Below are 23681 nucleotides of genomic sequence, written 5' to 3'. Positions count from 1 at the left end.
GCCGCTCCACCAGCTTACGCTGTGACTGTGCTGCGTGTGCCGCGCAGGCCTGTGACTTTTTTCGGCACGCAGACACGATCCTGACGGAACCAGGCCATGACAGCTTCGCAGTAAAAAAGCGCAGTTGCCGCAGGATGGAGTAGTCAGAAAATGGGAATTATAAATCTATGGTTCAAAAACTGCTGCAAGCAAAGATAAAAAGTGAGAGTGCACGTTGGTTGTCAGAAATACGTGGGAAAAAGAAGGCCGTAATTGGAATATTTTAGATCCACGTACATAAACTTATTAGGCAGGAAGTCTGGAGCAATACAACATATCCTAGACGAAGATGGAAACAAACTGGAAGGGTACGCGGCAATAAATTGCACCCGAAAAATAACAGGCGAATCTTTCCAAGGCAATGACGAGGTTGTACTTGAGGAAAAAAAGAGCATGAAAGAGAACCAGATGCAACAGGAGCTGGTGCTGACAAATTTCAACAGGAAGAAAGCCGAAGAGGAAATTCCTAAGCGCACAGCAGCCACAGGGCTAGTCGAGGTTCCCGTTAAGGCTCATTCACACTAGCCGACCCGACACCGATTTTGGTCTGCCGACTGTTGGCGACATCTGTTTACAGGACGGAAAACGCTGGCCAACGGTGCAAAGGAAGGAAAACGCTGTCACCAACAGTCGGTAGACCAAAATCGGTGTCGTGTCGGCCTAATGTGAATGAGCCTTTAGGCTGATTAATGAACTAGGAAAAAAAAGTAAGGAAGCTCTGTTAAAATCAGTAGAAAAAAACTTTAAAAGATCCACGAATACCAGACAGTTGGCGACATAGAATGAATTTAATTTATAAAGGTAAGGGGGAAAAAGATAGAATTCACCCATATAGACCATTGACCATTACATCGGTAATATACAGGCAATATATATAACTGCCCATACAGCTTTGTTTTACTCGATACGTGCTACATAAAAGTTTTTACGAGCGTGAAAGAAGCCCACGAATACACGCTAAGTGCCTCGAGCGGCCAGTCATGCGGCAATTCCACCACGCGCGGATATCGTTCACCTTCATGTTTGCCGCAAAGTACGAAGACCCTTGCCACGTCGTTAATTGACGCTCTTCCGCAGTGAAATACAACATCGAGCCCGTGACATCTTAGTTCGACCAGCGCCGTCGTGATCGCGAGACGGTTCACGTCAAGCGCCTTAGTTCGACTCCCTCGTTGTGTACCCCTCCCGAGTCGCCAGGATGACTCGCCCTTTGCCGCCAGGGCCATTGTAGTGAAGCAGACGAACATGCACGTCAGGTGGAGTGCCATCGCCTGTCACGTGTGCGCCAGGCTAGAGCTCGAGTGAGCTGTTAGCGTTGACCAATGATGCTGCTGCCCCTTACTTGGCTGCTCAGCGCTCTGAATAAAACCCCCATTACGAAATTAAGATAAAAAGTTTAATAAGAATCCGGTGCTTGCTCCCACTGCGACCTCGGACCGTGCCCCATATCTATAAAGGTCGTATACGATGGGTAAGAAACACTCCCAAGCGCGAGATATGTTAATTTTACTAATCAGTCGATGGCACGTTGACGACGATTTCTTTTTAACGTTTGCGGGTATCGCGGCAAAGGCAGTGATAATCTGTGGCCCATATACAAAGAAAGCGTGTGCGAAGCGACTACGAGTCGCGTTCACTGCTGATGATTTTGGTGTCCGCGCCCTATGCGCGAAACCGCTTTGGGTAAAGTGGAGCCCTGGACAGCAACTCGAGCAGTTCTTGGTTGCAGATACTTGAGTGGCGACTGAAGGCGTAGTGCGAACCCCTTGTCATCTCGACGACTTTCACCGTGCCGTACTCGCCTGCGACAGAGATAGACATATCGGTGTTGAAAACACGAAGTTAAATGCGAACTTCGCGGGCTCTCAGTCAGCGCCGGTAGAGAATACAATTGGTACAAACAAAGAAGTTCTGGATTTTATAAAGAGAGCTTTTCAGGAGAACGAAAATTACCATTCACATAACTGTGGCAAAAAATAAAAAAGAACTACTGAGGCAGTCATTTCGGCCTGCAGCAAAAAAAGTAAAAGAGAAATAGAAAAAGAAAGAATAATTTTTTATTGATGAAAAAGTCCTGGTCTGGGGGCCAAGCCCGGTATCACGGCCTTGCCAGGACAATCACGTTACCGGGCAGCTGTAAAATGACCTGAATCACTTATCTGCGATCTCAACTATTGAGGAGATAGCAGGCTACAGAATGGCCTCGACTTCACGAGCAACTCGAAGAGCTGGAATCCTGAAACGATGAATTACCCAAATAAGGTGTTGCTAAAATCTGCAACGTGAAGCTCAGTCAGAATACATCGTACGTCATCCTGCAGAATCTTCAGCGCTTTCGAGTTGTCCTTCAATTCGTCGTCGCGCTGCCGTCGGCATAGCCTCCTGGATTGAGCCGCGCTATCGCGCGAGCGGGTCACCGATTCAAATATACAGGGTGTTTCATTTTAGCTGCACCAAATCTTTAAAAATAGCCTGTGGCAGATAGCACAATTATAATCCTTGATCTAAACTACGCGATGAGGCGCCCATTACTTCCACGAGAAATCAAAACGCCGAATTGAGTAATTAGCATAATTACGCTAATTAACTTTTTAATTTATGATTTTACGGCACATCTTTCGATCTACGAATTATAGCCGCTGAGTTCGCAAGGCGTATCCACTTGGAACGAATTCTCAGGACCTAACCAGTTTCGAGATAATAATTTTCAAAGTGTCCAACGAAATGCATGGGCGTTCCAGTTAACTTTGTGCTTCAATGCATAAAACAGCGTTTTCCTCAAAAAGTTAACTGGAACGCCCATACATTTCGTCGGACACGTTGAAAATTGATATCTCGAAACTGGTTCAGTCCTGAGAATTCGTTCCAAGCGGATACGCCTTGCGAACTCAGCGGCTATAATTCGTAGATTGAAAGATGTGCCGTAAAATCATTAATTAAAAAGTTAACTAGCGTAATTATGCTAATTACTCAATTAGGCATTTTGATTTCTCGTGGAAGTAATGGCCGCCTCATCGAGTAGTTTAGATCAAGGATTATAATTGTGCTATCCGCCACAGGCAATTTTTAAAAATTTGGTGCAGCTAAAATAATTAAAACACCCTGTATAATATTGCTTGACAGGGCACAGAGCACTCTCGATGCGCCTCGAAAGCTGTCTTTGCGCGCATGCGCACGTCAGGAACAGCATTAGTCGAGGCTGGTTTCCCCGTAATAAGAATCCATGTGGGGAGAAGCACACGTATCCTTGTCGTTCTTGCTTGTCCGCATCGCTTAAGCGCTATGGTCCCCGGGACAGATTCACTCGTTCACTTCTTTTATTGCGATAGCAATTATATGGACACTTCAACCGGATTTCTGTCGTCGGCGTCGCCGTCGCCGTGAAGTTCCGTATAGATTCCAAGGGCGATAATATCGTCGCCGCGCGCGGTATGCGCGAGTAAATGCGCGCGGGGGACGCGCGCTATCACGGAGAGCCAACGCACGGCGGAAAGCAAACGCGACCGTCGCGCGAAAGGCCTTGGAGGTATGGGGGGGGGGGGGGGGGGGGAGGCGGGGCGACGCTGTGCTACGGCACCAAATGCGTATCTTCAACCACCGAGCGCAAGGGGAACTGGCAACGCAATCTCCCACGCGAAAGCAAAAAAGCGGGGAGGCAGCGCGGGAGGGAGGGAGGGGGGGGGGGGGAAGCAGCTTCTACTCTGCCAACAAATACGCTTGCACTGGCTGTGGTGGCAGTCGCCCGCACCGTCTCTTATCTCCACACGGCTCTGACCTTTGTATGCGCTGTGCATTCGCCGCTCAGTTTTCGTTGAAACGATAGACCGCACGATTCTTCGCCCGCTGCAGCGGCTGCGCTTGCTGCCAGCGTTTTGACAGTCGTTGTCTGCGGTCATTCAGTGTGATCTATTCATGTTTGCTTGTGCGCGATGACATCACGCTTGTGAATTCAGTTAGAAAGCGAATGTGTCCAAGTTTATGCAGCCGATAAAACTACCATCCCTACTCCGAATAGCTCTCTACCAATTTGCTATCGCAATTGATGCTTCGCCTTTCGGGCGAAACTGCGACATTTTTTTTTACAGCGAAGCTGTTAAGGACTAGTTCCCCCAGGATCGTGTCAGCATGTACAAAAAAGCTATCACCATCAGCATTTCGGCTCCATGTTCGGGTTTGGCTCCATGGGCGTGGCGGTTTCCCGGCAGTTGTGCCTTAGAACAGGTGTCAAAACGGATGACTAACATGACTGATAGGTCATGACATCAATAACATCACATGCTCGTCAGTTACGTTACGATTAACGATAATAAAATGACGTGTGGCGCATACCCGCATTGGATAAGCGGGTATGAGCCAGGTACAAGAAAGAAAGAAAGAAGGATGGAAGGGAGGAAGGAAGAAAAGAAAGAAAAAGTTACACTGCCTGCGCGGCACACGCAGCACAGTCACAGCGTAAGCTGGTGGAGCGACTCAAGAGTAGCTCCAATTTCGGCACCACGCACAACAGGGTCTTCGCAGCAGTCTGTTCGCCTCGTTTTGACGAGAACGATCTGAACTGTCCGCCCGGCGTCGACGGCGAGCTGCGGCTTGTAATGCTCTCTGCACAGCAGTCTGCTGAGCCCGATCAAGGCTTACAACTGCAACTTATATGTCGGGCCCGCCGCGTTTGCAGGCACCTTACCTAGATGGCGCCACCATACTGGCGGATGCTCGGGTCGTCTGCCCCTGCACGCTTGCCCTATAGGGCATTTCTGCTGGCCGATAGCAAGCTCTTGCGTGGCTCAGTGGTAGAGTATTCGGCTCCCTCGCAGCGGGCGCTGGGTTCGATCCCGGCGGGAAATGCGTGCTTTTTTCGCATTTCCAGCGACAGCGGTTACGGCGGCTAACCGCCGGCGGCGGCGGCATCATCGCGAACCGAAACGGCTATTGGAATGAGCCCATAACAGCTTACGCTGTAAAAGAAAAAGAAAGAAGGAAGGTAAGAAAGAAATCACGTGTGGCTCATACCCGCGTTGAATATGTGGGCATGGGCCGCCGAGAGCGGGAGAGATCGCACAGGATCCTGACGCTGCCGTGCAGTGTGCTGCGGCAATGAACGCTGTGGCTCATACGCTAGTCAATGACGATGGGGCGGACTTGGCGCAGCAAGCGCACTTCTTGGCCATCGCGCCAGGTGAGAACAAGACGCCGGTGTCCTTGCTCTTTGACGAGCATGCCGAAAACGCTCAACATAATCAATAATAATATATAAATTCACTATAGCAATATTCTCTACCGCAAACACACCATAGTCACAGCTTCACTGGCTTCCATCTTCAGAGTAGTGGAAGGGCTCTGAATTTTTAAACAGCGGAGCTGTTCTTAGTTGAGCGTGCGCCGTCGATGACGGCGCCGTCCCGCAGGAGCAGAGCCGGAGAGGTCACGTGACCCACTCGCCGGGAGCGGAGGAGCCGACCAATCGGAGCGCGCGTGGGAGGAGGAGGAAGAGGAGGAGGGGCGCCAGGGGGCAATAGCAGGTGTTTGCGCCGCGCACTCTTCGCACGATGCATGACGCTCGAGCGGCGTCCAGAACACGTGCCACAATGTGAAAACTGTCGAAACAGCGGAGATGTAGTCGTTCCTTCGGTCTAAAACGAAGACTATCACAGAAAAAAAAAAATCACCGCATATCCACGAAGTGAATGATGATGAGTGGGCGAAGCGCCGGGGGATCATTCAGGCAAAACGCCGAAAGCGTTCTCCGGAAGCCGTAAGCCGGTTTCCGGTTTCGGCTTCTGGTTCCGGCTTCCGGAAGCCGGAGCTTCGCGTACATATACTATACTTATACATTAAAATTAAATTATGGGGTATTACGTGCCAAAACCACGTTCTGATTATGAGGCACGCCGTAGTGGGGGACTTCGGAAATTTGGACCACCTGCGGTTCTTTAACGTGCACCTAAATCTAAGTACACGGGTGTTTTCGCATTTCGCCCCCATCAAAACGCGGCCGCCGTGGCCGGGATTCGATCCCGCGACCTCGTGCTCAGCAGCCCAACTATATATATATATATATATATATATATATATATATATATATATATATATGTACATACAGGGTGTTTCAGCGAACACTTTCAAAATTTATTTAAGGTTGCCTGTGACAGTTAGCCCAATTCTAGTTAATGAGCTGGTCTACTCGAAGAGGCGGACATTTCTTGCACAACAAATTGAAATGCATAATCAAATCATTAATAACAATTCACTAATTAAGTTTTTAACTAATTACCTGATGGCCCATATTGCAATTTACAAATTGTAGCCGTGGAGTTCGCAAGACGGATCCACTTGGAATTATTTCTCAGGATGACATCAGTTTCGAGATATTAATTCCTGAACTTTGCGGAGAAATGCATTGGTGTTCCAGTTAATTTTGTGCTTGAATTCATAAAGCGACGTTTTGTTAAGATACTAACTGGAACGCCAATGCATTTCTCCGCAATGTTCGATAATTAATATCTCGAAACCGGTGTCATCCCGAGAATTCGTTCCAAGTGGATCCACCTTGCGAACTCCACGGCTACAATTTGTAAATTGCAATATGGGCCATCAGGTAATTAGTTAAAACTTAATTGGTGAATTATTGGTAATTATTCAATTATGCATTTCAACTTATTGTGCAAGTAATGTCCGCCACTTCGAGTAGACCAGCTCATGAACGAAAATTGTGCTATCTGCCACAGGCAACCTTTAAGAATTTTTGAAAGTGTTCGCTGAAACACCCTGTATATATGCTATACATGTGTACAGTATATACAGCCTTTGTGCACAGCAGCGCACTTCCATGCAAACCAGAGCTACGGACGACGACGAGGGACAAGGCTCGGCCCTAAGGTGCTTCACCCCCAAAAAGAAACATACGTGACAATCGCAGAAACAGAACGACCACAGCTCCGCTGTTTCGGCAGATTTCACTTCGTGCAACTGGCTGCATTTTTTTTTTTTTTTACGAGAGATAGCTTACGTATATGCCGGGTGTTTCAGCGAACACTTTCAAAAATTTTTACAGGTTGCCTGGGGCAGATAGCGCAATTATAGTTCATGAGCTCGTCTACTCGAAGAGGCGGACATTACTTGCACAATAAATTGAAATCCATAATTTATTAATTAACGAAAAGTCAGTAATTAAGCTTTTAACTAATAACCATATTGACCCATATTGCAGTTTACAACTTTTATCCATGCAGTTCGCAAGGCGGATCCACTTGGAACGAATTCTGAGGATGACACCAGTTTGGAGATGTTAATTCCAGAACTTTGCAGAGAAATGCATTGGCGTTCCAGTTACTTTCTTACCAAAACGTCGTTTTATGCAGAGAAGGCTAGAATTGAAATTTCAGCGTTGACAGGAAGCATACGAGAAATCACTCGAATCTGTACTCACTTCACTTGCACTTAACAGCAAAGAACGCTGGAATTTTTCGCACGATGCCAAAGTCGCGTGTTCGTCTGTTTCATAATAATCTGACACCCAAGTATAGAAGTTAAGAAGCGTGCTGTAACGCTCAACGTAGACTTCGCTCGTTACTGCCCGAAAGTGAGCTGAAGACAATAAGGACCCGCGGTGTAGTTAAAGGTGCGTTTGCACGATGGCGCTCTTGGCTGGCTAATAATGCCAGTTGTAAATTATGTTCCATTGCCACATTAACGCGAGGTAGCGTTTTGATTCATGCACGCAGTCTTCCATATAGCAAAAATAGCTGCGCGATCAAACTTGCGCCCGAGATCTTGTCCAAACCTCGTCTAATCAGCTTCGCTTTGCCGTCGTAGAGCCAGGTTCTGGTGGGATCGTGGCCCAGTTTGCGCAGGAAGTTCTTGGAGTTCTCAGCAGAGATGAGCTTGTCCGTACCGCTGATCATTACGAGCATCGGCACGCCGCGTTCGCACAGCGTTGTCAGTTGGCGGTCGTACTGCAAGAGAGTGCCTGTTATGTACTGACACCACTACTTCCGCAATCACTGTTCTCGTCAGCCTATTTCATATTCACGGTAGTACGAAGCTCTTTCCAAGCCTCCAATTACCACTTTCTTATGCCAGCCGCCTCCATCTTACATACAGGGTGACCGATTTCAAGTTTTATGAAATTTTTAAAACTAGCCTGTTGCAGACAGCATCATTCTAGTCCTAATTGAGCTGGATTACTCAGAGAGGCGGACATTACTTGCACGAGAAATTGAAACACATACTCGAATAATTAACGAAATTTCACTAATTCATTTCTTAATGAATTACTTTACGGCACACATTGCAATATATACGAATCATAGTCGGTGACTTTGCAAGGCGTATCCACTTGGAACTTGGAATTTCCAGAATGACGCCAGTCTGGAGATATGCGCCGTCAAACGTGCCCTAAAAATGCACTGTTGTTCCACTTACGTTTAAAGCGCAGCTTTTAGGCGCCCGTTCCTGGGTTGAGCATCGTCGTCCCTTTGCGTCACATCAAATTTGCTAATCTTTAACCACAATCTAATTCTTTGTCCAGCACTGCGTTTAAATTCTCTTGGCACCGATTCGCTTATTCTAATAGACCACTGGTTAATAGCTTTGCACATTGCATGGCCTACCCGGACAGTTTGTTCTATTACACTCAACCAGAACGCACGCTACACCCGTTCGCTCTCTAATTCGTACTACTTTTATTCTCAAGGATAACGGTGAGCTGCCTTAGAATTCCGACCGCCTGCACTCCAAACCATTTTTATTCGTCTTGAGATTGATTTCTTGCGATCCCGGTCACCTTGCAAACACTTGACCAACATAAATGTACTCCCGCAAAGCATCGGTCGACTACAAATTATGAACTCTTCTTCCCCTTGCCAGGCTACTGAACATTACATTAGCATTTTGTATGGTAACCCTCAAGTCAACCCTCAGTCTTCGCCGGTTCAAGTCCGCGTCCATTTTTTGCAAGTCAGCTCTGAAGTTCTCACAAGGACTGATGAGAGCGAAATTACGAGAACCGAAGTAGAAAAAAGTAAACAAGACAAACTTTACTTATTTCTACTTCAGTCCTCGTTTTCATTTCATGCTCATTAATCTTTATCAGTATGATATGGACCAAATAGTCTAACGACGAATAATTCTCAGCTCCAAGAACGTTGCTGAAGAAGACAATGTAAACTGAAAACCACTGTGGAAGTATTTTCCATTCATAATTACCCATAATCTTTAACGATCTCCTTGCCTGACACCTATCTCCATTGATATTTTCCCACTTTTTCTGTGAAGAACTGTGCTACCTGTAAAACCTCGGTGGCTATTTCCTCAGATATTTATACATACCTTTCTCTACTGATTTGCTACGTTTCATGTCTTCCTCACGAATTTTACAATTGGCTAACAGTAATTAACCGAAAGCAACTTATAATAGGCCATTGTTGTCAGCAACATCATCACCACTTGTTATATCTCTCCATATCTGTACAGCAAGTGCTACTCACATCATCCCCACACTCATGACGGCACATAACAGCTACCCACTCGAGACCTCGTCTCGTCTGTATGAGCCAAGATGACGGCACATGGAATTACCTGAAGTAAGGATCCACATCATATACTTAACTTCTCAGTACATATGTTTTCTCTCTCCTCCTCACTTGCGTCCCTGCCTTAATTCCAGTCACCACTCCAAGCGCTCTATAGGCCTCCGTTGGGTGTCACTTGCATTGCATTTCTTAACGGCCTACAACAGTGGTCATGCAGGTATCGTTGACCTCAATCCTGCTCATAGCGAATAGGCAACGACAACGGGTCGAAATAACTATAGCGCACCTTCCGCATATGCAGTCCGAAGTCTTGTGAACCCACGGCTCCTTACCTCAAAGCATGCAGAATGTTTTCATTGCTGAGCATGCATGACATCGACCCTTATACTTAACTGTTAAGCCAACACTCAGGGCAGTTTGCCACGGTATAATAGCGGCGTAGCCAGTCTGTCACTTGGTGCTTGACCCATTGATGTGGCTCAGTGACTAAAGCGTTCTGTTGCTGAGCATAATTAGGGTCGCGGACTCGATTACCGGCCCCGCTGGCAGCATTCCGACGGCGGTGAAAGGCAAGAACGCTCGCGTACGTAAATTCAGGTGCACGCTAAAGAAGATTAAGAAGTTAAAACTGAATCTCATTCTTTCACTACGGGGTCTCTGATAGCCCCAGCGTTGCTTTGGGATGTTGAAAACGGACAATCACTCAATCAATCAATCGGTCGGTCGGTCGGTCGGTCGGTCGGTCGGTCGGTCGGTCGGTCGGTCGGTCGGTCGGTCGGTCGGTCGGTCGGTCGGTCGGTCGGTCGGTCGGTCAATCAACCAATCCTACTTTGAGTTTGTGGGCGCGGTTACATGTGTTCTGTTAGGTGGAATACGCTGATGTGCCTCTTGTGATCAAATCACGGGTTGCAGCAAAACACTAGCATGCGACGTCGTCTTTGTCGGAAGGATTACATAGTAGTACCACGAAAAGGCAATGGCGCATGCATAGCTTAAAACAGAGGTGCAGTCACTTGTACTACGGTTCAGGAGTTGGTGAAATATGGAAAATCAGGGTCCGACCGTAGATTGCGATTTTTTTTTTTTTTTTTTTTTGCTAAGAGCTGTTTTTCTTTTTTTTCTACCGAGAGAGTTCAAATAACCTAACACTATATTAGAGTGTTTTAGCTGAGCGCTTGCTGTCCGCTCCGCTCAGACTGTCATATGCTAGCAAATGCCACACAACCGCTTGGCGGGAACGCTATTGCGCTTGCGCACAACGCTCATACCGGCAGCGGAACGAAGACCGCATCCCTCGCTCCGCTACAAAGCCGACTGAGCGGAGCGTCACAGCGTGTCTACTTGGCCTTTTCGTCGTTTTGCAGCCGAGGTGATAGCGCGTCGCTCGCGTCTCGGCAAGGCGCGCTTATCAAATGCGAAATCTGCGCAGTTCCCTGCAGTATCTCAGAGCGTGAAATCTGAGCGGAGCGGCGCTCTGCTAAAACTGTCTATTGTGGCTTAGTTGTGCGATTAGTCTACCAGTAAGCGTTTCTTTGCGAAGCGCCTAGCAAGGACATACGATTCCTTCGATTTAATGTTGTTATGATAACTTGGCTGTTTTTCGCTCCAATGAGCTTGTGTAATGAGAGGGCTTTCTTTCAAGCAACAAAAGGAGAGTCTTGACGAACGCGTCATTCTGTCACATAAGCTTTAACCTCTCTTGTTCTCTTTGATATCCTTTGATTCATACTTCCCACCTCCTAAGTAAATTTCGGGCTATCTATAGGGGCTCCTTCAATATATCCTACTCTAAGGCAGGTTCGGTGCGGCCGCCTAAAAATGAAGTGTACTTCAAACCGTAATGAAGTGTACTTCAAAGATGCGTGGACGTATGGGCCCATGTGAGAACTTCACTCTTCAAAGGAGCTCCGATGTGCCTGTTTGACAAGCAATAGCTCCATCTTACGTTTCTTCAAGGAGGTTTCAATGTGACCTTGTGACAGGACACAAATACGCGTGCGGCGATAGAAACGGGAAGGTGTACTAACCCGAGCGTCGTCGATGCCTACGGCGGACAGGTAGGCGAAGAATACATCGTTCACGTTAGGCTTGATCGGGTGCCCGCCCAGCTTCAAAGACCATTTGGTGAGTGACGCTAGCACGGAAATCCCGTACAAATTCCGAAGCATCCACTCCGCCACCTTATTGTTGAGTAGGACTTTCACAGCTCTGCGCATGAGAAATATAGGGCAGGTGCACAGAGCGAGTCGTGAGCAGCTAGTGGCTACCGAATCAAATTCCAAGCTTAGCGACACCAAAACAAGGCACTTGAAATCCAATATCAATGGGTTGCTCATTTGGGCTGATTGATGCGCATTGGGGTGAACAACAGAAATAGCGAGAAAAAAATTCCGCGATTTCACGTGCCAGAACCAGTTCTGATTATAAGGCACGCTGTAGTTTAGGGCCCCTGATTAAATTTGGCCACCTGGGGTTCTTTGACGTGCACTGCAACGCAAGCACACGGGCGTTTTTGCATTTCGCCTCGATCAATAATGCTGCCGCCGCGGCCGGGATTCGATCCCGCCGATATCTGATCCTTTTGTTTTATTGCGATAGCAATTATATGGACACTCCAAAGCGGATTTCTGCCGTCGCCGTCGCCGTGAAGTTCCGTATGACGTCAGCGGCGATGAAATCGTCGCCGCGTTCCGGACGCTGTATGTGCGAGTGAAAGGGCGCGAGGAACGCACGCTTTCACGGGGAGCGAACGCACGTCGGAGAGCAAACGCGCGTTCTGCGCCGTGCTCCCTGAAAGGCTGCAGAATTAAGCGTCTCTTTCCTCCTTTACAATCACCATATATAGAGAGCAAACGCGACTTCTTCCGCCGCGCGAAAGGCCATGGGGGGACGGGAGGGAGGGGAGGCGACGTTTTGCTGCGACACCAAATGCCTATTTATATAAAAAATTACACCATCTTCCCGTAGGGGAACACTGAGTAGTATGCGAAGTAGCCATGGGGTCGACTCAAGTTCCCATTAGTTTTCAGATCGGCCTGTCGCCGCTGCCGTTTCGTGGCAGCGGCTCGAGCCGTCTTCTCCGTGGCGCTGTCCACGGCGCTGACACTGGCGTTGACGCTGGCGCTGTCCGTGGCACTCAACGCAGCGTTGCGGGGGGAGAATGAGAGGACGAAGTGAATGATGATGAGTGGGCGAAGCACCTGGGGATCATTCGGGCAAAACGCCGGAAGCGTTCTCCGGAAGCCGGAAGCTGGCTTCCGGAACCGGAACCGGAAGTGGAACCGGAACCGAAAGCGGAACCGGAAGTGGACGCCGCACGGCGGAGGGAGGGAGGGAGTGACATAGCCCCGAGCATAAGATGCTTCGCATCTGAAACGTTGCGAGGCGAGAAGGTGGGTAAGATTTCCGACGCTGCTCAACGAGTGTCCCATTCTGATCTAGTCGAAAACCTCCGAGCCGCCCCCAGAGGCACCGGCAACAGTCACCAACGCCACGCGCGTTCGGTGCGAACGCGGGCATAACGCCGACGGCGTCGACAACAGTTCTGCGCGTTGCTGGTGCTGCTGCATGTTCAAGTTTATACAGCTGATAAACTACTATCCTTACTCCATATAGCTCTCTACTAATTTGCTATCGCAATTGATGCTTCGATTTTCGGGTGAAGCTGCGACAATCTTTTTCTGCACAGCTTCTTCTGCTAAGTTGTTCCATAAGCTTATTGCGTCAGGATAAAAAGAAAAAGCTTGCATAAAGCTTGCAAAGTGGAATCGCAGCCTGAGCGCATTCCACTGGCCCATGAGAGGCCCATGAGAGATAGGTGCAAACGTCAGAGCATTCATCTGCTCACAACAAGGAGTCTGAACCGTCTTCCCGAATATATGGGGGGATCAAAATTAGGCTTTACAAATTTATTAAAATTAATATTAAAATGTAAGTCATGAGGCCAGGGGATAAGCTAAGCGGCCAGTGTGTGACGCAACAGCCACGTCATACCGGCGAGGAGCTTCGCGCCGATCCTCACCGTCTTGCGCGCGTAATACATACGAACTAAGTTGAAAATTTAGAGGAAGATATCACGGAACACGGGCATGCTAGAATAATTCTACCAAATGGCATTGTGTAGGGAATACGACTGCCTCTAAGTTTCCAACACAAATGCGCCCACTTACTCCAGTCACTAAAGAAGTTCATTAATCGATTTTAGTGAATTAGGTGCCTGATGGTGACAGTTGTCATCTCACTTTGTATCCCTCTGGCCCCACAACTTACGTGCGAAGGAGGATTTCACGTACCTCTCAGCGCATAATTTTATCAAATCTGTAAAGCTTAATTTTGATCGCCCTATAGGGGAGGCGCGTACGTGAAATATGAGGGTTTTCGGGTCTTGCAAGCTGACATCGGATGGGCAGCATGACGACGCCCACTGCCATTTGCTTGAGCAGCGAAGGTCCGCAGCTGCTGTGAGGTTTGTTTATGGGCTCGTCGTATTGGTGGCACACCAGTTAGGCTTTTTTTTATCTTGTCAACCCTGCATTCTAAACCCTCCTGCCTTTCTGCGCACCAACCAACCTGACGTCGGTGCCGGTGGTGGGCATAAGGAGAGCCAGGGACTTCACTTGGACGTCAGAATGTTCGGCGGTCAGCTCGACCGCAGGGTAGGCACCCGAGCTGTGGCTTACCAGCAAGTCGACCCTGCAAAGACTCCCCAAAGTTAAAACGCTTCGGGGGGTTAAAAAGTGAGTGGATCTTTAACTCTGCCCTATAGCTGCGCCACTGCAGAGAAGCTGAAACCGGCCCGAGAAACAAATAATGCTGTTAAATGGCACAATTCTTAACTGATCTTGCCGATCGACATCATCATTACTCTTGCTGACAGCTTATCCCTGCAAATTTCTTTATTTCATAACACCACCTAACACTCTGCCTTCCTCGACTGAGCTTCCCATTCCTTGGAACTAGGGGTGGGCGAATATTTGAAATTTCGAATACGAATCAAATATTACCCACTAAGTATTCGTATTCCTATTCGAAAAGAAACTATTCGATATTTCCGAATGCTTGATACTAATGAAAAAATTTCGCAGTAAGTGACTGTTAGAAGTCCTGTTACTGTTGTCCATCTGCGAAACAAAGTATCGCAAATTACCAAAAGTGGAACAATGACAGAAGTTTTCGAAGGAATGGAAAAACAAAATAGATAATGCAAGTTATGCTACGCTATGACCAGTAATCTTTTCATTGCAACATGTATATACGCCAAGAAAGTCCTTCAGCAGTTTTTCTTTCTATTTTTTAAAGTTCTCTTTTTTCTGCCACCATTTATTTAGCGTTCTCGAAAAACTCCATTCTATACAGCAGCCATTTATTCTTGGGAAAAATGTTTGCAGCCCGGCCTTACTTATGCTGAGAGGCTACTCATGCAGTTTTTCATTACAATTAGTGGTGTGTTTAAAACTGGCTTCTTTGTCGCTCATAATCAGCCATATTTTTTTTAACTAGTCAGACTAGTGCGGGGTGGTGGCTACTTGTCCAGATATCAAATGTTTCTGCTCTAAATACGTGTATGCCCTTCTGCGTTTGACTATTCGATACTCAGAATTCGTATTCGATTCGTATTCGAAAAATTTGATAATCGCCCATCTCTACTTGGAACCCATTCTGTTACATTATGAGATATCGACTTTATACAAATTGCTTTGACCTGCGCAACTCGACTTCTTCCTCTAAATATCAAGTAGAATATCAGCATTCGCACTTTGTGGCGTATTACTGTTTTCCTTTCTCGTAACGTTATAACTCGCACAATCATTGTAGATGACTTCTGTAGGAATATTCTCGTTCAATCAGTTGTTTCGTTGTCCTCATATTCTTCTGAAGTTTCTTAGAAGATCTTCTGAGTTTTAGCTCCGTAGGCCAGTACTCGCAGAATCCACTGATTATTCACTGACCTCTGCAACCGAGATGTCCTTCCGGAAGCAGACACGCGTTTTCTGCACCGCGCCAGTAAATTTAGTAACAGCGCGTTGAAGTGTGTCGATGTGACCGAAAAGGTGGCAAAGTTGCCACAAATTTGGTCATCGACGGGCACTTGCTCTGATGCTCATTAAGATAAAGAAGCATATCACGGCAAAGAATCACGAACGTCCGACAACTTGGACTTTGCTTCCGGAAACAAATCCGCGTATAACCTAAATGTTTTAGAAGGGAAGAAGCCCGCAACTCACTCTTTTATGTCGAGCTTCTTGAGGAAATCAATGGCAAGGTGGGTTTTCTCCTCACTGCTGTGCCCCCAGTAGCCGGTCTTCTTGGTGAAGAGGAAGGCTGAAGAAGACGGTGAGCGCGGCGTTAACGTGTATGAAGCTCGCAGAGCTACCACCGCTTAGCCAGCTACTTGGCCTATAAAGCGACTGTATGTATGCTGTGCGGTTTGCGTGTGCTAAATAATAGAGGTGCTAAAAAATAGTTGTTACAGATATTGTACCTCGTAAACTTCCGCATTATAGAGAACGTCCCGGCCATATAAAATCCCAGTTCGAACAGCCACTACGCTTCTGCATAATTGATGCAAACACCGAACAACAAAGAAACTTTCATTTATGCTAGAGAAGCAGCATACATTTGAAGCTGGTTTCGGTAGAAAATCTACGAAGCCTCGATGAAGATCTTTCTAAAGCAGGGTGACCAATGAGTTAGTCGCGCATGCATCTTCGTTATAGACATGTCTGCATATTCAACTGTCTACGTGAAGCGAGCTCCAATCTATGCTGCAAATGTTACTGCTTGTTCTTTTGTACTTGTCTCCTGTGTAACGCAAAATTAGCTGATACAATAACACGCCCAACTTCATGCATTGTCAGACCTTTAGAGGCCTCCACTGAGTTTGCCGTCATTTGTAGCATAGAATTACTGCTTGGTGTGTCTGCAGGCAAAACCTACCTAAAAAAACAAAAACAACAACCGTGAGATAAACTGCCAACCATTGACAATGGGCGTCTTGCGCTGGAGTTTGAGGTATAGTAGCGGCGCCTGGTGGCGGCGAAAAACGTCATTTGGGTAGTACCAGCTTGGATAGTATTGAGCCCTGGCTTTGGCGAAGCACGTTTCTAGCCCGCGTTTTGCGTCGATTCGCACTTTTTTCTGCCCTGTTTCGAGTGCGAAAAGGCTCGTCACTTCTCACAGACCATGGCGACCAGGCTGCGAGCTGGCCGCAGCCTATAGTTTTACGAAAACGGACTCTCCGTGTGCCGTGGGACATAATGCTGGAAGCAGAAGACATCGGCTACGCCGATCCGGAGAGACCTAGCTCAGCCTCGAAAAAGCGTCTCCGTCGTTACTGCTGCGTCGTGGGCTGCCATTAACAAGAAAGCCTGAATCCCAACATCTGATTCTATCGTTTTCCCTCAAGGCCTCACGCTGCGGAGCGTTAGGCGCGCTGGATAACTGCAGTTCGTCGCGCTGGGTAAGCGAAATGGAAGACCGACATAGCAGCAGGCATGGCTGGTGATTCACGATTCGAGACCCGGCCACAGCGACAATTAACAATTCGACCGGTGCGAAGTGGTGAAGTGACCACGTGTGTGCAAATGACCACAAATGGTCGGGCTGATTCGGTGACAATTCACTACCCCACTACCAGCAGCACAGGTTAGAGTTGAATGTGCTCATCCTTGACCTCAAGCCAGCACGTTGAGGCAGCACAGCAAGTTAGTATTGATTACAGCACATCGATGTTCGAGCGCTGTCATTAAAAGCTACATCAAGCGAGCAGTGCACGAGCGCGCGCTGCAGCGCGATTGGCACGTACGTACGTTACTGCGAGCTCATTTATCAATTGCTAGACAGATGGCCGCTACTACAGTGCAGGCATAACTACTTGTCTAGCGGCATGCAGTCAACAAAGATTGCAGGAGGACCCGCCGTTTCGCGGCATATCGAAAGACCGCTGCCGTCGCGGCGCGTACGATCGTGCGCTCGAGCAGTTCGTACACCGCGGCATGCTGAAAGACCGCTGCCGTCGCGGCGCGTACCGTCGTGCGCTCGAGCAGTTCCGTACACATGTCTGCTTATCGCTGCTGTGAATTCATTTATAGAAAGCATTTCCTCGCGTTTGTATGCCTGAATCTAGCAGCGTGCAAACCTTACCTGAAGTTCAACTTCGCACGTGCGTGACTCGCTTCACTTGCGATTGACACCGCACGAAAACTTCACCGCTTATTTCTTGAACGGCGTACACGTATTCGGCGTTGCATATTTTCTTGCCTTTACGCAGCATGCCACCGATGGAAAAATCTTCGGCGCCCGATATTCACTGCAAGCCGTGGTACAACACAACCGAAAGTGGCGGGTCCGTATTGTAAACGTGCTTCCCGAAGCAGACGACCGAGCTTGGTACTACCCAGTTTCGGATTGAGGGCGCTTTTTAGCACCATTTTTGCAGCGCCCCCTTGGGCAACGCAAGAGCCCCATGGCGTGGGTGGTCGACCACCCTGTCCATGCCATTTTCAGTGGCTGGTAGTGTATCTCGCGGTTGTAATAGAGCTAACGAAGCGTTCACAAATATCCCTCCAGCGGCATGGCTGCGTCTCTCACAGCGCAGTGTGTTTTGTGCACCTAAATGCGGTAGCACTTATAGAGCTCTTCGTTACACTTCTCGCGACCAAGGTTGTGATGCGATGACAATACTTAAGAGGAGTTAAGGCACTTCGAGAAAAAAAATCCAAAATAAAGCTGGCAGGACTCACCACTTGAAACGTAACGACACCGACGATAATAAAGAGACGAAAAAAAAAAATCTAGAAAGTTGCCCCAAGAAGTGGAGAAACTTTAGGGAGCCTACATGCAAGCGCTTGCATGTAGGCTCCCTAAGAAACTTATAAGCTCAGCGCCGCCTATGGCATTTATTCGGAAGCATGGCATTTGCTGCCGGGTTGAGAGGCGGCTGGTGTTCTTAGGGAAAGAGGCTGTGTAACATACACACGAAGAGCAGAAATCACGGAGATTATAGCCAGCGCTCCGGGTAAGTGAACTCAATCATGCTCATGAACACGGTATGCCACATGTCAGCGTCAGTCGTCCGCTTAGCGCGAAGAGACTCAGTTAATTTAGTTGTGGCGGCATGTTATACCTGGTGATCAAAATTAAGCTTTATGGGTTTCTTAAAACTAAGCACTGGGAGGCACGCGAAGACCACCTGTGCAAATAAGTTATGTGGCCAGGGGACCCAAAGTGAGATGATAATTATCGCAGTCTGCAGCCGAATTAACTAAAATTGAATAATTAACTTTTTATTGAGTGCAGTAAGTGTGTATGTTTGTATTCAAAAGTTATAACTTTTGAATACAAACATACACACTTCGTAGAAACGCGACTGCCTCTATGGAGGCAGTCGTGTTTCTACGAAGATTCACTTGGAAGGATTCTTCTAGCATGTCTGTGCTCCGAGATATCCGACTCTAAATTTAAATTTTCGTTTGCAGGATTACGCATGCAAGAGAGTGAGGATCGGCGCAAAGCTCCTCCCTCATGTGACGTGGCTGTTGAGTGCGGCGTTTAGTATGACAACTGGGCGGATGCCTAGACAAAAAAAAAAAAAAAAATGTAGGACGCTTAAGCTGCGCTTTTAAGAGTGGAACACGATAGCATTCAAAGATCTCTGATTGCTACTCATGGCTCCCGATGACTGCAGCTTATGCAACCGTAACGGTTACTGGCAAACACTGGCTGCGAACGCTATGCACAAAGGCGAGCTTTTTGGTAGAAAGGCGGCCTGATGCGTGGGGCGATCCCGAAGATATTGCACAGCGGCACCAAAAAAGTTGCATAATTTTCAGGTTTCCGTTTCGTACTTTTGATATTTCAGTCTGAGAAGATTTAACATAAAAGGCATGTGATGTGGGTGTTTCGTTTCATGACATTTGTTTGTGGATTGTCATTCTCAAAATTCCGAGGAATAGCTTTGCCAAGAATGCAAGACAAGGTATGAGCAACATTAATGACAGAATGGTGTGGCAATATAACCCGCGTATACCGCGTGTCATATAAGAAGGCGTGGCATATGCATGTACCTAAATATATTCGGAGGGCCTGCGTGGTTGGGGATGATTTTCTCCGCCACCAGCCAACATCGCACGCCGACACGGGGCCCTTAACGCTATCGCGTTAATATGAGAACTGTTCCATTTCCCCTCTTGGCGGGCGAAATCAAGTTATGACAGTGCGGTGTCACCATTACGCACGCGCACTGCCCCCGGGCTTCTCCGCTCGCGCCATTATCTCGGCATGGCAGCTGGCGCCATCGTTACAGGCTGCGCGGTCGTGTGTTAAGACAGCGGTTCCAGGTTCTTCGATTTTTTTATTTCGCCAGCCGAGAGGGCAAGGGGGACAGTTATCTTTGCCAATGCCTCCGCCTCGTTGTCAGACTAAGCGCCGCACGCAACAGCCGCGTCCCATCAGGGAGGAGGTTTGCGCCGATACTAACTCTCTTGCATACGTAATCATGCAAACGACAATTAAAAATTGGAGTCGGATACCTCGGAGCACAGACACGCTAGAATAATTCTTCCAACTAATAATGTGTACAAACACGACTACCTCTAACTATTCAATAGAAACATACCCACTTACTGCAGTCAACAAAAAGTTAGTTATTAAATTTTAGCTAACTGGGCTGTTGACAGCGATAACTACCATCTCACTTTGTGCCCCCCCTGGTCACATAACTTATTTGCATTGGTGGCGTTCGCGTGCCTCCAAGTGCCTAAACTTAAGAAAACAATAAATCTTAATTTTGAACACCCTGTATGGTATGCATTCTGCCAAGGCCACAATTAGCAATGAACTATAACGCTACCAAGCCACATGCGATCTCCTGTAAAAGGTACACGATTGAACAGCTGGTGTGCCCTCTGGTACGCGAGATAACGCTGGTGAGAAAAAGAAAATAACCAGAGCTATAGGACGCCGACAGAAGAAAAATGAAATCATACACACAACACAATCCACGTATCTTCGGTTTGGGTTCCGTCGAGCTGGTTTTTAAGCATCGAGTCTCAGCAACTTGCTCAGCTTTTAAAGACGATAGTCTTTCTGCCTAGGCTTTCTACCTAGGCTTTCGTGCTACCTAAACACGAAAGCCGTGCCTGTCTGTCACTCGATTCAACCGCCCGGCCGAAACCAAGCTAGCACTGGTGGCAAGGGCTCATACACGTCAACATTATATAGCGCAAAGGAAACTTCGGGCCTATTTCAGGCAAAATATATGTACATAACCGTGATGCGCAGCGTTCATTTAATTAAGAATACACATTGGACTGGTTTTTACGTTTGTAAATGAAAAATCAACGCGTTAGAAATGGTGTCAGAGACGCTACGCGTTAAAAACAAGCCGAGTGAAGCCGCGGCTGTGTAGACGGCTTTAAGCCAACAGTAATAAAAGGTCCCAACAGATGGCGCGAGAGCAGGACGAACGCGGGAAATTTGAATTGAATTCAGCAAAACCTCCATTGCATCCATCATGGGAGGAGTGAGAGGGGCGGGGAAGAGTGTGAGAGGTGGGAGGGAGGAGAAGAAAGGGTGGTACGTATCAGGGACGGCAGAAGACTATCGTCTTTCGACATCATTTGCAGCGAAGCAAGCAGATATGCGGTCAATTTTTGTGCTAACGCTACACTCGGGGACAACTTTTCTTGGTAGTGCAGGGAAAGCTATGGGACCGAAGCGCAGAGTCTCCTTACACGCCAAGAAAGAGTTCACTAAATTCATTAATAGTTTTCACATTTCCCTAGCTCAAGTAAATTCTACTTGGCTTAATATTATGTTAACAATGCTATGAGAAGCTGTACATCATATACTATAACTATTGTGCTCTTTGAAAAATAATTCCCTACCTTCATTTTTTTTTTTTTTTATTTCTCGGGTCCCACAAAACTTGCTGAGCATCTGTTCTGTACAGTAAACAGGCTGCAGGCTCACGTACAACCGAGCTGAGGGGCGCGGTTGTAGACATATCTGATTAAAAAAAAAAATCCTTTGGTGAGAACGTAGTTCACAGAGACATAAGATATCTAGATATCGAATTTTCAACGGTAAAATCAACATTTCGTTAATTTTTATTGCACATCCAGGGCTATATCGGAGTTTGTGAAGAGGGGCAACGGGCGTACACAGCGTGTAAAGAAAACCGAAACTGGCACCGAAAGCAGCTGCTAGCTGCAGCACTACTTGGCGGAGTAACACGATTGTGCAGAACCTCCGCCCCCTCTAGCCTTCGCTTCACTGCCAAGATAAGTTGTCCCCGAGTATTGTTCCCGTCAACAGGGAATGCTCGGACCAAAAGGGGCTTGAGTCACGAAACAAAACACGCGTAAGTTCTGCTCTCGCTGTTCCAGGTCACCACGATACACGGGAAAATACGGTGACGGAGAAAGCTTCCCGCTCACTCGGCCAGTTGAAGCAGAGAACGTCGGCGCCGTGCCTGTCCAGAAAAGGGATGGTGTAGCTGAAGTCCTGATAGTGTCCTGGTGATCCCGTGAACAGGAGGACCAGTGGACGTTCGCCGCGCTCTTTGTGCTCCGCCCGGTCCATGCCCGTGTGCACGTACGTCAGAGGGACCACGGCGCCTGTATCGGGTGCGTGCTTGTATCCGAGGCGTCCCTCGGCGCGCCACTTCTGTGGTGTTGAGGCCAGAAAATACCGCCGATTAACGTGTAAAGCTATTCAAAAGTTACGAGACAAATAAAGTCACAATCGACTTGAGGTTACATGATATAAAATGTACTGTTTTTCTATCACTGACTCACACAATTGTACGCGCGCGCGCTGATGCATTATAGCAAGCATACCCTAATTTATTTTGCAGGTTGAGAGATGCAATTGAGGTCAAGACTTAGTGGCGACGCAAAGCTAGAAATTCTACGGAGTTTCTTGTCAGTTTACAGTCTTTCTTATTCGCTGCATGCTGCGGCGAATAACGGCACCGTGAGAATAATAACTTAGTGCAGTGCTTGTTGGTGCAGTTGGTGCCCTGCTTCTGCGTATTTCGGGTGGTTAAAATTCGCACACAAGAGCTTTAAAACCACAGGGACGGGCGAACGCTCTGTGAACTCTGTTCGCTCCTCATCCGAATGTAATGTCGAATTGTTGGAGCGCATTTCCTACATCCGCAAATGGATGGAACGACAAAGAAATCGAAGCCAACCATCGTTCCCATATCTGCCTCGATAGTCGTTAATATAGTTTAATGACTAACGTAGGACGTGTGCCTGCATTTGCGAATTATGGCGACGTCCATCGAGAAATTGTTGCAAACATATAAGCGAGTGAGAATGATCAGAGAGTCATCATTCATCATCATTTATCATTTATTTTTTTCCTTCAGGACCCCTGTCGGTGTATTACATATGGGTAGGGGGGAGGGGGGGGCGTTACAGAAGGTAAGAATAGGAATAAAGACATGGTTACAATTTTCTACAGCCTGTGGATTCGTTTGAGAACACAAATAAAAAAGAAAAACTTAGCGGCACATTGAATACAATGCAAAATCAAATCAGCAGCCAGTCACAATGTGAAACGGCAATCACAAAATAAGGAAAACACAGTATGGTCATCATAAGGTTAGAGTTTGAGGCGATCAGTAAGCAGCTGTTTAAAGATAACGGGGTTACGCTCGCAGACAACTCTATCTGGTAAATTGTTCCACTCTGCGATGGTGCTAGGCAAAAACGATTGACTAAAGGAAGATGTTGAACCATGCGAGCGCTGGATGCTGCAAGTTAAAAAGGCGACGAGATGTACGGGTTGTTGGAATAAGAAGCTTTCCGTGTAGTTGTGGGAAGTTATAATATAGTCGGTGGAAAGGCACAGCTTTGCGATTTTCCGACGCAACAGCAATGGTTCGAGTCTTAAGGATGATTTATTCGCACCGACGCTTTCTTTGACGGCTGTGCCTGGAAGTGATGAATCTAGTGGGCCGATGTTGTATTGATTCTAAAGTGTTGATTAAGTAAGCTTGGTGCGGGCTCCAAATAGCTGAGGCGTATTCAAGTTTACTTCGAATGAAGTTTCATAAGCTAGTTTTCGTATGGATGCGGGGCACAGGGCAAGGGCACGTCCGACGTA

At 47.4% G+C, this 23681-nt stretch overlaps 2 protein-coding genes across 2 annotated transcripts in view; both read right to left on the bottom strand.

Moving 5' to 3' along the window:
* The window catches only part of LOC119450054 (elongation of very long chain fatty acids protein AAEL008004), a 391994-nt gene that overhangs the window by 19613 nt on the left and 348700 nt on the right, over positions 1 to 23681 (bottom strand). The window lies entirely within an intron of this gene.
* Positions 1702 to 22211, bottom strand: LOC125944960 (uncharacterized). The gene is made up of 6 exons (XM_049666430.1): positions 22004 to 22211; positions 15791 to 15887; positions 14136 to 14258; positions 11594 to 11774; positions 7793 to 7988; positions 1702 to 1841 (listed from the first exon to the last, which is right to left on the bottom strand). Exons 1-6 carry the CDS (start codon positions 22146 to 22148, stop codon positions 1702 to 1704), a joined length of 882 nt encoding a protein of 293 aa, XP_049522387.1. The 5' UTR covers positions 22149 to 22211.

Source organism: Dermacentor silvarum, chromosome 4 (assembly GCF_013339745.2).
Source record: "Dermacentor silvarum isolate Dsil-2018 chromosome 4, BIME_Dsil_1.4, whole genome shotgun sequence".
Lineage (NCBI taxonomy): Eukaryota > Metazoa > Arthropoda > Arachnida > Ixodida > Ixodidae > Dermacentor > Dermacentor silvarum.
The sequence above is the reverse complement of the archived record's forward strand: the minus strand, read 5'-3'. Positions and strand labels throughout refer to the sequence as shown.